This window comes from Talpa occidentalis, unplaced genomic scaffold (genome assembly GCF_014898055.3).
Source record: "Talpa occidentalis isolate TD23 unplaced genomic scaffold, MPIMG_talOcc4v2.1 talOcc4.7, whole genome shotgun sequence".
Classification (NCBI taxonomy): Eukaryota; Metazoa; Chordata; class Mammalia; order Eulipotyphla; family Talpidae; genus Talpa; species Talpa occidentalis.
Genome location: NW_023605083.1, coordinates 61,137,925 through 61,151,077, shown reverse-complemented (window position 1 = coordinate 61,151,077; position 13,153 = coordinate 61,137,925). Strand labels below are relative to the sequence as shown.

The 13,153-nt window shown below is 37.7% G+C and overlaps 1 protein-coding gene across 1 annotated transcript in view; it reads left to right on the top strand.

The window, feature by feature from the left end:
* Positions 1-7,714, top strand: part of TMEM245 (transmembrane protein 245) — a 53,228-nt gene extending 45,514 nt beyond the window's left edge. Inside the window, 3 exon segments of the mRNA XM_037494215.2 lie at positions 2,838-2,938; positions 4,796-4,970; positions 7,516-7,714. Coding sequence (XP_037350112.2) covers positions 2,838-2,938; positions 4,796-4,970; positions 7,516-7,714 — 475 coding nt within the window.
* Positions 7,715-13,153: the final 5,439 nt, after the last annotated feature.

Here is a 13,153-nt window from a genome sequence, read left to right as displayed (position 1 = left end):
GTGCTGGAAAAACTTGGAGATGTAGTTGGAGAACAGATGTCAGTCATTAAGAATGACTGAAAAGAGGTGGCAGAAGACTGAGCACAGGCAAATCCTCATCTATTCAAGAGAGGGCTGAGAGAGAGTGGAGGGACACTATATGTTATATAAGCCATAGACTGGTGACCTTGATAAAGGTTTTTTGTAAATGTCTATAGTATGTGATCTTGACTGTGAGCAGTGATAAAGGGAAGAGGTTGATGGTGGTCCTGATGGGGCCATGGATTCACCCAGTGCAAGTCTTATGTAACCTCCCTTAGAAAATGACACAATCGAAGTGATTGTGATTCTTGCAGAAGATTAGTGTGTCATAATTTCTTCCTTTGATGGCAAGACAGCACAATGCTCATTGAATCTAAGTACTCAAAACATATTGATTAAAAGGTTGTTATCAATGAGTGGACTAAATGAGGGGATGCATTGGTATGATCTAAGGAATATTCTTGCATTGATTAAACTAATGATTTCTGTTAACTCATTGAAATAGTATTGTACATGCCATTAGTTATATTTGATTATGAATAAATTATTCCTAGCACTCTGAATTTTAGGTTCCAAAGAACCTGAAAGATGAGTGGTTATGTGTGTGTGTGTGTGTGTGTGTGTAGTATTTTGGATTAATGCTCAAAATAGCCTGGTTAGTACCTTACAATTTCAATAACTAATCCACAGCTTGGTGGTATGCTATTTGCACTTCAAAAACTGTTGTCATACACGGCTCCTCTTTAGCACAAAGCGAAAAATAGGTATACTTCCAACAACTGGAAGGAGAAAAGAGCAGCAAACTATGTTCATTATTTTTAGTTTTATTACAATTCTGGTTAGTTATCACGACACAATGATATAGTAGCACTGACTTAGTTGAGTGCTTATTGTGCACCAGGGACTAAGCTTAGCACTTCAGCCACATTATCCATTTTCATCAAAACACTACACGCTGAATACTCTTAACCCTTTTTGCAGTTGAGGAAAGTGAGGCTCAGGGAAGTTTTATAATTTTTAAGATCATGCCACTAATAAGTGACAGGATTTACTACCTCCTTCTCAAAAGCTTCCTTTTCCTTTTCTGCTACAGAAGTGATTTCATTGTCTCTTTGGCTGGTGTATCTTTGTCTTTAAGTTCCCTCTGAGAAGATAGCCCATTGCCCCATTTTCTCTAGACTTGCCCCTTCCTATAGCTTATCCTTTCCCATGACTATTCTATTCTGTTACATCTCAAATCTCTTGTCCTAAGTTCTCTATTAAACTTTGTCTCTTACTTCTAGCTACCTCCAGGGTATTTTCATTATCCTGTTTTCTTACCATTGCCCAAACTAAATGTATACCCTTTTCCTCCACAGCTCACGTTTTGGACTTCTTCCTGACTTTGAGACACTGCCATTCTTTTTCCCACAGACTTGAAATCTGAAGCTACGTCATTTTTCCTCTTTCCTTCATCTCTTCTATTCAGTTGCTATTCAGATCTTTTTTTATTTGCTGTGAACTATCTCCCTTTAGGTCTTTTTGACACCACTTTAATCTGGGTCCTTATTGTCAGAGGTCACAAGGCACCATTAGGGCATTCTCAAGTGAAACTGTTGGTCAGGATGACCAAGAAGGTTTTATAATTTGAGGAATCATTCTATCATCAAATCCATGTTTCAGAACCCTACTTAATGACTGAATCTCTAGGCTCCAGAGCTTAACTTGGTTCTTCTTGGGATGCTTTGGAAAAGCTTGGTTCTTCCTTTTGTGTGTACAGCGTGACCTTTGCTGCCAGTCTCTGCTATTTCAATTAGGACTATTTTTATTTCTCTCATAATACATGAGCATACCTTTCCTGCACCCCACAGAACCCTGTTTCATAATTTTGTGATACCGTAGGGTAATTTAAGCTTTGCTGCCATTGTGCTTTCTCTGAGCAGTTCCTTATTTTTCCCCTGTACACAGTACTATGTTAATCTCCTAGCTAAAATGCAAAAATGAAGCTAGTGAGATTGTGTATTTTCATGTATAGCATTCCTATTAACCATCAAAAATATGTGTCTATTTTTACACCTCTTATTATTTTCCTCTTTGATTTTACTTTGGAGTTAATAAAAATTTTTTTCTTCATAAATTCTTCCCCAGTGACCTACATTCTTTGACAGCATTTGTATAAGTTACTTTGTAGGTTTGGTTGTATAGCTGAAGCACTGTGGGATGATACTGCAAGAGAAACCCACATGGCATAAGAGAAGGGAGATGGATGAAGTTCAAGTTATATTATCCTCTACTTGCTCTTCCTAAAGGGAAGGATGGCAACAGCCTCTAATTCTTAGAGTTTAACAATATCATTAGAAATATACTCAACTTTTGGGCCTCTCTGGTGGTGCAAGTGGTTGGACACAGCGCTTTGAAGCTGTGCGCATTCTTTGCAGTGTGGGTTCGATCTTGGCCGGCTGGGGAGATACCCACATGGTGTGGCAGATCTCTCCTGTCTCACCCACTGCTCCCCTCAACAGTGTATTTCATCATTCTTTCTGTTCTGTTCCCCACTCTGTCTCTGGTGAATCCTCTCACCCTCCCATGCCTCTGACTGTACCCCAGTTAATGTATAAATAAATAAATCTTTAAAAAAAAATAAACATTTCCGAGTTCTAGAATAAGGTATTTCTTTGAAATAAAACACAAAACAGTATTCTCAGACTATTGGGGGTGAAATGAAGCCATTCCCAGATTTAGAATGACATAGCCATAAGTCTAGAAATATTTATTTTTCTCAGTCACAATATGGTACTGTGTTCATCAACTTTTCCTTTTATCTTTGGCCTTTCTAGAGGGGTGTTTGATGCTTCCCTCAAAATGGCTGGCTTCTATGGATTGTATACCTGGCTCACTCATACTATATTTGGCATCAATATTGTCTTCATACCATCAGGTAACAGTCATCATAACTTCCACTGTTTTCTGTATAAGGAAACCTAAGCCATTTTGCTATATACATTGGGAAATGCCATCTTCAAGTATAAAACATTAAATTTTGTGGTTTGAGATTTACTCTAGTTCAGATTAGGAGCCAAATATTATTTGCAATGTTCGTTTATGGCTGTATCCCCAGTAGTGATAGTGAGCACTGAGCACTGCACAAGTAATGAATCGATGGGCTAGCACTTAGCATAACACCTGGCACATAATTGGCACACGATCAATGTTTGAACTGATCTGAAAAGCAGGGAACAATGAGTTTGGTCATGTAGGTTTGTCCCAGGAAAGATACCCTTCTTAGGGTAGGGGTACATAAACTGTCAGCACATCTTATAAGATCCATTCTGATTAATACACTTATTCCATAAGCACCAGGGTGATTTAATGACCAATTTTTACTTTTTTCCTCTGTTATCTCTCCTCCTTTTCTTTTACTTTTCCTTCTTTTGTTTCTGTAGCCATTTGTCTTCCCAGATAGATGTGCTTTCCACACTTACTTCTGCCATCATTTTTCCCCCATTTGCCTGTGCCCTCTTCCTTCTTTGCATTCCCAAGTTCATAAATGACCTTCCTATTTAATGACCTTTAAGCCACCATGTGACATGCAGGCAAGCCTGATGGCTCATGGAAATGGTTACTTTTTAACAACTCTGTGAAGTAGGCAGGGTAGGTAGTGTCCTTGTTGTGTATATGAGAAACCAAAGTTTTGCAAGGTCACATACCTGATAATGAACAGTAGGACTAGAACTGGAGTCCATATTGCTTGACTCATTCTGGAGGGCAGCCAGATTTTCTCTAAAGTGCTTCAACATACTGCTCTGGGAGGGGGTGGCTTCAAATAAAGTCTTTCAGCTACAAGGGTTTTCTTTTTTAAAAATTATATTTCATTTTTATTACAAGCAAGATGAGGACTATATATTCATATCTGAGGTTTAGAAACTAATTTCTGATCTGACTTTGGACGCAGTACAAATTTTGACCAGTTCTACATTATAAGACTGGATAATAATTTACCCATGACTCAGAATAACAATTATAGTACACTGAAATGTTGTTACTTAAGAACAAATTCATGAGGTAAATATACAGTTTAAGAAAATTTTATAATATCAGGTTTTAAAATATAGGACCTTCTGTTTACCCAAAGGACACAAAAACATCAATTCCAAAGAACACCTGCACCCCTATATTTATAGCAGCTCTATTTACAATAGCTAAGCTTTGGAAACAGCCCAAATGCCCAAAAATAGATGACTGGATCAAGAAGATGTGGTATATATACACCATGGAATATTACTCAGCATTCAAAAAAGATAAACACATGCAATTTGCAGCAACATGGATGGCGCTGGAAGGGATCATGCTCAGCGAAATAAGCCAGAAAGAAAAAGAAAAATACCGGATGGTCTCACTCATAGCAGGAATCTAGAGAACTTAAATAAGGGACCAAGAAAATGAATAACTATAAGAAAGTGAAAATCAAAATCAACAAAAAGCTATGAACCAGAGACAGTTTTTGGGGAGTGGGGGGCGGGAGGGGAGGGATTGGGGTCAGAATCGGGGGGTTGCAAATGTATGGGGAATATAAAAATAAAATTTATTATTAAAAAAAAAAAGTATATGTAAAAAAAAAAAATAGGACCTTCATTTAACAAGCTAATTGTGTTAGGCAAGTTATCATTCCCCTGAAGTTTGAGCTTGTATTTTCTTTAATTTGGGTGGAAATTTTTAAGTAGGAGAAGCCTAGTAGCTTAGGTGCTGCTGTTTTGTTACTGTGTTGATGTTGTCTTTCTTTGTATGTTTTTAATAGCTTTAGCAGCAATCCTTGGAGCAGTGCCATTTCTGGGGACATATTGGGCAGCCATACCCGCAGTGCTAGACCTGTGGCTTACACAAGGCCTAGGATGCAAAGCCATCTTACTCTTGGTTTTTCATCTCTTACCAACATACTTTGTAGATACTGCCATCTATTCTGATATATCAGGGTAAGTATTGCAAAAAACTTCTAAGTTGCTGGGGAATCATTTCCAGGGATTGTGGTGGCCTTTTTTTAATCATGTTTTTCTTTTTTTCTTTTGATAGAGTTTGATATCTCTTTTTGAAATTGCATTAAGTAAATCAGTCTAATTCTCATTTAGTCATATATCCTTATTCACATAACTTTTTAGAAGCTAACATATGACCAATGTTGAATTTTAATAACCTACTCAAGTTCAGAATATGGCTGACTTTCGTAGTAGTGAACATACTCATCTTTCTTTCAGTAAAGCTCATCATTATAATAATGGTAGACAGGGTCAAAGTTTATAGAAAGAGTACTTCCCTTTAGTTAATTTGAAAGTATGGAAGTTGATTTGTATGTCACTTTGTTTCTCTAGTAAGTGAAAGTAGATAATGACAGAGAACTACTAAGTTTTTGAGTAAAAAAAATAAACAACTCCGTGAGCAAGCCAATTGGGAATTTTATTTTATTTTTTTAAAGATTTATTTCTTTATGAATACAAGTGCTGGGGTACAGGCCAGAGGTGTGTGTGTGGCGGGGGCAGGGTGGTGGTGAGAGGATTCACCAGAGACAGAGTGGGGAACAGAATAGGCAGACTGACCAAAGTACACTGCTGACGGGAGCAGTGGGGCGAGTCAGGAGAGGTCTGCTGCGCCATGTGGGTTGTTCCCTGGCTGGCTGGGAATCGAACTTGTGCTGCAGTGGCTGCGGACAGCTTCATGGTTGTGTCTTAACCCTTGCACCACCAGTGAGGCCCCAATTGGGAATTTTAATGCCTAAAACTTGAAAGTTAAAGATAAAAGAACTTTATAACTTGTTGGGTTTTTTTTTTAAAGATTTATTTATTTATGCATACAAGAGCTGTAGTACAGGCCAGAAATGGGGGGGGGGGGGTGAGAGGATTCACCAGAGACAGAGTGGGGAACAGAACAGGCTGAGTGGAATACACTGCTGAGGGCAGCAGCGGGTGATACAGGAGAGGTCTGCTGCACCATGTGGGTTGCTCCCTGGCCAGCCGGGGATTGAACTCATGCTGCAGAGGCTTCAGATTGCTTCATAGTGTGGTGCTTAACCCCTTGCGCCACCAGTTGAAATTTAAGTAGTATCAGTAGTTATATGATTTATATGATGTGCTTTCATTTCTTTAAACTTTACTATAAATTTTATATTAAGGTTTGTAGCTAGAATTTAAGATATATATGTGGTTTTATCTTAAAACAATACCAAATTTAAAGTAAAATGAAATATTTTTGCATAAATTGTTTTTTTTTTAATACATTAAGTTTTAATTTAAAAGCTCTCATACTTTTAAAAAGTGTTTAACCATCTGTTAGATTTTTTTTAATGCTTTGTTTACAGAAAAAGTTATTAGGGTACATGGAATAATGTTCTAAATCCTTCTTTGGATTGATAAAAACAAATTCTGAATATAACGTATTGGTTTCCTGAAGACTGGCTAACCTGAATGTTACTTATTGAGCTATAATGTAATACAGAACATTGTTCCAGGATATTTAGTTATTTGCTCCACACTAAACTGGTCTGGTCAGCTGTGTTTGAACAGTAGAAGCAAGGATAAATGCCTTATTTCCAAGTCTCTCTTTATGTTATTGGTCATTTATTATCATTATCAGTGTGCTATAATCTTCCTTATTTCAGTCATGTAAATGATATTGTGATAAGTTAAAGGGCAATAATGACTCTCCTATAAAATAAAAATCTATGGATTTGTGATAGATGTTTTCCTCATGAGGCCTTTTTCCATTACCTGTGACCAAATCTGTATTTTAGGAGGTTACCACAGGTGTAATCTGTGAACAGCAGGGATGGTGTTGTATTATTATTGTTCTATGAAAAGCATAATTAATTGAATTTACATTGTGCAAGCTAAGTTGTGCCCACTTAATAGAAGTACACATAACAGAAGATTTAATATAACCAATCTTAAGCCAACATAACCCACTTCAGGCAACCACATAATAGGTACAAGATTTAGCAATCTGACTTCATTCCTTCAGTTGCTGGACCTATGGAAAAGTAAATGTCACGGGGCCTCCCCGGTGGCACAGCGGTTGAGCGCTGGGTTGCGAAGCTGCCCGCGGCCTCTGCGGCGCCGGTTCGATCCCCGGCTGCTCCCCAGCCACGGGAGGAGGGTCCCACATGGCGCGCAGACCTCTCCTGCCGCCCGCTGCTCCCCTCAGCAGTGTACTTCGGTCCTTCTGCCTGCTCTGCTCCCCGCTCTGGCTCTGGTGAATTCTCTCACCCCCCCGTGCTTCTGACTGTACCCAGTGCGTGTATAAACAAAAACAAACAAATAAATAAAAACATGCCTCTAAAAAAAAAAAAAAAAGTAAATGTCACATGTTTCTCGCATCTCAATTTTATTACTATCAGTGTTCAATTATCTTACTGAGGCAATCTAAAGAAATAATTGTGAATGAACATTATGTTAAAGAACATGTTTCAGATTTACTGCAGGGTTTATTTTTGTTAAAAGTCATGTGCTAATCTGTGTGTTCTGATTCTAGAGGTGGCCATCCTTACCTGACAGGCTTGGCAGTGGCTGGTGGAGCATATTACCTCGGCCTGGAGGGAGCAATCATTGGGCCCATACTTCTTTGCATACTTGTAGTTGCTTCCAACATCTATAGTGCCATGCTGGTGAGCCCTACAAATTCAATGCCCACACCCAGCCAGACACCATGGCCTGCTCGGACTCAGCGGTGAGTTAAAGTAGAATGATCATGTACTGTGCTTGATGATGAACTATCCTGAGTAGTCTGCACTGGCCTGAGTAGTCTGTTGAGACACAGATATTCCAGTGCTCATGTTCTGCTGAAGATTGTAGAAGACACTGAGTAAATAGAATTCATTTGCAAATTTTTGGGTTTTATATAACAGGAACATTTAAAAACTAAACCGGGTCAGAATTGTTAATGTCACGAAAAGTCACAAATGAAAAATGAAGACTGTTTTGGGATATGATATAATAGAGTAAAAGAAACTCAAGGAATAGGGTAATGAAATGCAATGCATCAAGCCAAAAACAGGATCCTGAATTGGGGATGGCATGAAACAATTGAAGAAATTTGATTGTGGACCATATATTAAATATTAGTGTTAAACTCTTAGGTCTGATAGTGATACCTAGGTTATTGATATATACTGTTGAGTCAGACCTCTTCTGCTCAACATCCTGTGATGATTCACCTGTGATGGATGATTCACCCATTTTGTTGCATAGAGCCATTGTTCAACTCGTTTTTTATTGCTACCTAGTATTTCAGTGTGTGAATATACCACTGTGTATTTATTTATTTGCAGTAGTGATGAGCATTGGGTGGTTTTTAGTTTATGACTGTTAGAATCAACTTTCTGTGAACTTTCTTATACTTTTGGCAGACGTGAGTACTTATTTCACATGTAGCATATATAAAGTCTGGATGTACACTGTTTAACTTTATTAGACAAAACTGTTTATTGGCTTTCCCACATCTGGACTAGGATCGTACATTTTCTGGCATGCTGGGTCAGAGCAGTTGTCTATCTCTGCACCCTTTAACAGTGTGTTTCTCTGACCTCATGTTTTCTCTCTTATTCCTCCCCCACTTTTTTTTCCAGATAGGTTTATGCCATTAAAAAAACCCAGAACTGACATTCTGAATGGCTTTTGAGAGGGCCTGAAGGAAATGTATGATCAGCGCAGGTCATTCTTTAAAGAGAAATGTAAATGATCTCTGAACTAGTAACAAATGCAACCATTTATTGAGACTTGAGTGCCAATTTCTCTGATTAAACTTTTCATTTGCTATCTTAGTTTACTTAATCTTGCCTTTGTTCTCATGTGATGTTAGGAATGATTGTTTTCCATGGTTTATAGATGAGGAACTCAAGACTTAGGTTAACTTGCCTGTAGTCACATAACTAATGAGCAGGTGTACTGGTGTGTTTCAACTAAAGATCTTGATCTTTTTCTGACCATCTTTTCCCCCTCCTCCCCAAGAAAACACATTCTCCATTGTTTCCTACCTCAGAGATGTCGCCCTCTACATACATGCCATTGTGTATTCATCTTATTACTTTCCATCTCCTCATTCACAGTCTGCCAAGTTCTACCAGTTTTATCTCGCTTCTGTCCCTTACCTTTTCATCTCCAGAGCCATCCATCACCTACGCTGAGCAGGACCCAACTTCTGCATTTTTCCTTTGGATGGCTGAAGTCATCTTAGTTTCCTGATTAGTCTCTTAACCTCTACTTTTACTCTTCTGTTCATTTTCCATTCTGTATCTGATACGTTCTTTTTAAAATGGAACATATCTGCTGGTGATACTCTTACCAAACATGGCCTCCATTGTTTTAGGAGAAAGATCAAATCTTTGACATGGCTAGCGTGGCCCTCTGTGATCTAACCTGGGCCTGCCTCATTAACCCTGAAACATTTTCCCCTTGCTGTCTGAACCACAGCCTGACTGGTTTTTCTCTGGGTTTTGTATACGCTAGGTCCCATTCAAACTTGAGGCCCTCATACATGCTGAGGCTCTCCCTCCCCCATCTTTTCTGGATTAATTAACTTCTAATCATTCTTCAGATCTCAACTCAAATGACAGTTCATCAGAGAAGCTTTTCCTGCCCGAGGATTAGGTTACATGCTTTTTGCTAGTTTAATGCTTTTATAGATAGCACCTTGTACCTTTCCTTTACAATGTAATTTTTATTTGTACTTTTAATTTTTTGTCTTTTCCTACTTGTCTGTGGTTGCTACTACTGCAGGGGCCCTGTCAGTTTTAGTTTATCCACAGCAATAATGTTTTATATTTGAATCATTCTTTTTTTTTTTTTTTCTGTTCTAAATGCTTTTTTTTTTAAAGAAATTTTATTTTTATGTTCCCCATACAATTGCAACTCCCTTATTTTGACCCCAATCCCTCCCCTCCCTGCACCCCACCCCCCATAGAGGGTCTCCGGTTCATAGTAGTTTGTTGATTTTGATTTTCACTTTCTTATAGTTATTCATTTTCCTGGTCCCTTATTTAAGTTTTCTAGATTCCTGCTATGAGTGAGACCATCCAGTATTTTTCTTTTTCTTTCTGGCTTATTTCGCTGAGCATGATCCCTTCCAGTGCCATCCATGGTGCTGCAAATTGCGTGTGTTTATCTTTTTTGAATGCTGAGTAATATTCCATTGTGTATATATACTACATCTTCTTTATCCAGTCATCTATTTTTGAGTTTTTGGGTTGTTTCCAAAGCTTAGCTGTTGTAAACAGTGCTGCTATAAACATAGGGGTGCAGGTGCTCTTTGGAATTGATGTTTCTGTGTCCTTTGGGTAAATACCTAAGAGTGGAATTGCTGGGTCATATGGAAGCTCTATGTTTAGTAGGTCCAGAAATCTCCACACAGCTCTCCATAGTGGTTGGACCAGTTTGCACTCCCACCAACAGTGCAGGAGAGTTTCTTTTTCTCCACATCCTCGCCAACATTTGTTGTTGCTAGTTTTTTTAATATGTGCCATTCTCACTGGTGTGAGATGGTATCTCATGGTAGTTTTGATTTGTGTTTCCCTGATTACAAGTGATGTTGAACATTTTTTCATATACCTGTTGGCCATTTGCATTTCCTCTTCAGAGAAGTTTCTTTTTAGCTCTTCTGCCCATTTTTTGACTGGATTATTTTCTTTGTTGTTGTTGAGTCTCATCAGCTCTTTGTAGATTTTTGTGATCAGTCCTTTATCATTAGTGTTTTGTGCAAAAATGTTCTCCCAGTCGGTGGGGTTTCTGTTTGTTTTTGTTATTGTCTCTTTTGCTGTGCAGAAGCTCTTTAATTTGATGTAGTCCCAGCTGTTGATCTTTGCCTTCACTATCACTGCTTTGGGTGATGTGTCTGGAAAATGTCTTTGATGTGCATCTCATGTAGTGTTTCGCCTATATTTCCTTCTATGTATTTTATGGTTTCAGGTCTTATGTCTAGTTCTTTAATCCATTTTGAGTTGATTTTTGTGTATGGTGTGAGGTAGTGGTCAAACTTCATTCTTTTGCATGTAGCGACCCAGTTTTCCCAGCACCATTTATTGAACAAACTTTCTTTGCTCCAGTGCATATTCTTTGCTCCTTTGTCAAAGATTAGTTGACCATAAATCTGTGGGTTTATTTCTGGATTTTCTATTCGATTCCGTTGGTCTGTGTGTCTGTTCTTGTTCCAATACCATGCAGTTTTGATGATTATGGCTTTGTAGTATAGTTTGAAGTCTGGGAGTGTGATGCCTCCATTCCCTTCTTTTTTTTTTCAGGAGAGCATTGGCTATTCGGGGTTTTTGGTGATTCCATATGAATTTCATCAATAATTGTTTTATTTCTTTGAAGAATGACATTGAAATTTTTATTGGAATAGCATTAAATCTGTATATTGCTTTTGGTAGGATGGCCATTTTGATAATGTTTATCCTTCCAATCCATGAGCAGGGGATGTCTTTCCATTTCTTTGTGTCTTCTTCTATTTCTTTTAACAGTGTTTTATAGTTTTCTTTGTATAGGTTCTTTACCTCTTTTGTTAGATTTATTCCCAAGTATTTGATTTTTTTTGTTTCAATAATAAAAGGGATGGCTTTTTTGATTTCTTCTTCTTCAGATTTGTTGTTTGTGTATAGGAAAGCTACTGACTTTTGCATGTTGATTTTGTATCCTGCCACTTTACTGAACTGATTGATGAGTTGAATTAGTTTTTCTGTGGAGTTTTTGGGGTTCTCTATGTATATTATCATATCATCTGCAAATAGTGATAGTTTGACTTCTTCTTTTCCTATTTGGATTCCTTGGATGTCTTTCTCTTGTCTTATTGCTCTGGCCGGGACTTCCAGTATTATATTGAAAAGCAGTGGTGAGAGTGGACATCCTTGTCTTGTTCCAGATCTTAATGGAAATGCTTTCAGCTTTTCACCATTTAGAATGATACTGGCTGTTGGCTTGTCATAGATGGCCTTTATGAAGTTGAGGTATGTTCCTTGTATCCCAAGAATTTCAAGGGCTTTTATCATGAATGGGTGTTGCATTTTGTCGAAAGCTTTCTCGGCATCTATTGATATTATCATATGATTTTTATATTTCTTTTTGTTGATGTGTTGGATAACGTTGATTGATTTTTGGATGTTGAACCATCCTTGTGTCCCTGGCATGAATCCTACTTGGTCATGGTGAATTATCTTATGGATACATTGTTGGATTCTGGTAGCTAAAATTTTAATGAGGATTTTTGCATCAGTGTTCATTGGAGAGATTGGCCTGTAGTTTTCCTTTTTTGTGTTGTCCTTGTTCGGTTTTGGTATTAGTGTAATATTGGCTTCATAGAACGTGTTTGGTATTGTACCTTCCTTCTCAATTTTTTTGGATGAGTTTGTGAAGGATAGGCACTAATTTATCTCTGAATGTTTGGTAGAATTCATTTGTAAATCCATCAGGTCCTGGGCTTTTGTTTTTGGGGAGGTTTTTGATTACCATTTCAATTTCGCTGCATGTAATTGGTCTGTTTAGGTGTTCTATTTCTTCTTTATCTAGCTTTGGGTGATTGTAGAGTTGTAGGAATTTGTCCATCTCCTCTAGATTGTTGAACTTGTTTCCATATAACTGTTCATAGTAGTTACTGATTATTCTTTTGATTTCTGCTGTGTCCGTTGTGATTTCTCCTCTTTTATTTATGATCCTGTTTATTTGTGGTTTCTCCCTTTTTTCCTTTGTGAGCCTGGCTAGGGGTTTGTCTATTTTATTGATTTTTTTCAAAGAACCAGCTCTTGGTTTCATTGATCTTTTGGATTGTTTTTTTAGTTTCAATTTCATTTATTTCTGCTTTGGTTTTTATTATTTCTTTTCTTCTACTGATTTTGTTTTTTTTTGTTGTTGTTCTTTTTCTAGATCTTTGAGCTTCAAAATTAGGTTGTTTCTTTGAGTTCTTTCTTGTTTCTTGATGTGAGCCTCTTTTGCTATATATTTTCCTCTTATTACTGCTTTTGCTGCATCCCATACATTTAGGAAATTGGTGTCCTCCTTGTCATTCAATTCAAAGAATTTTTTAATTTCTTCTTTGATCTCCTCGTTAGTCCAGTGGTCTTCCAGAAGTGTGGTTTTCAATCTCCATGAGGTAGGAGAGTTCCTTGCCTTCTTTTTATGGTTTATTT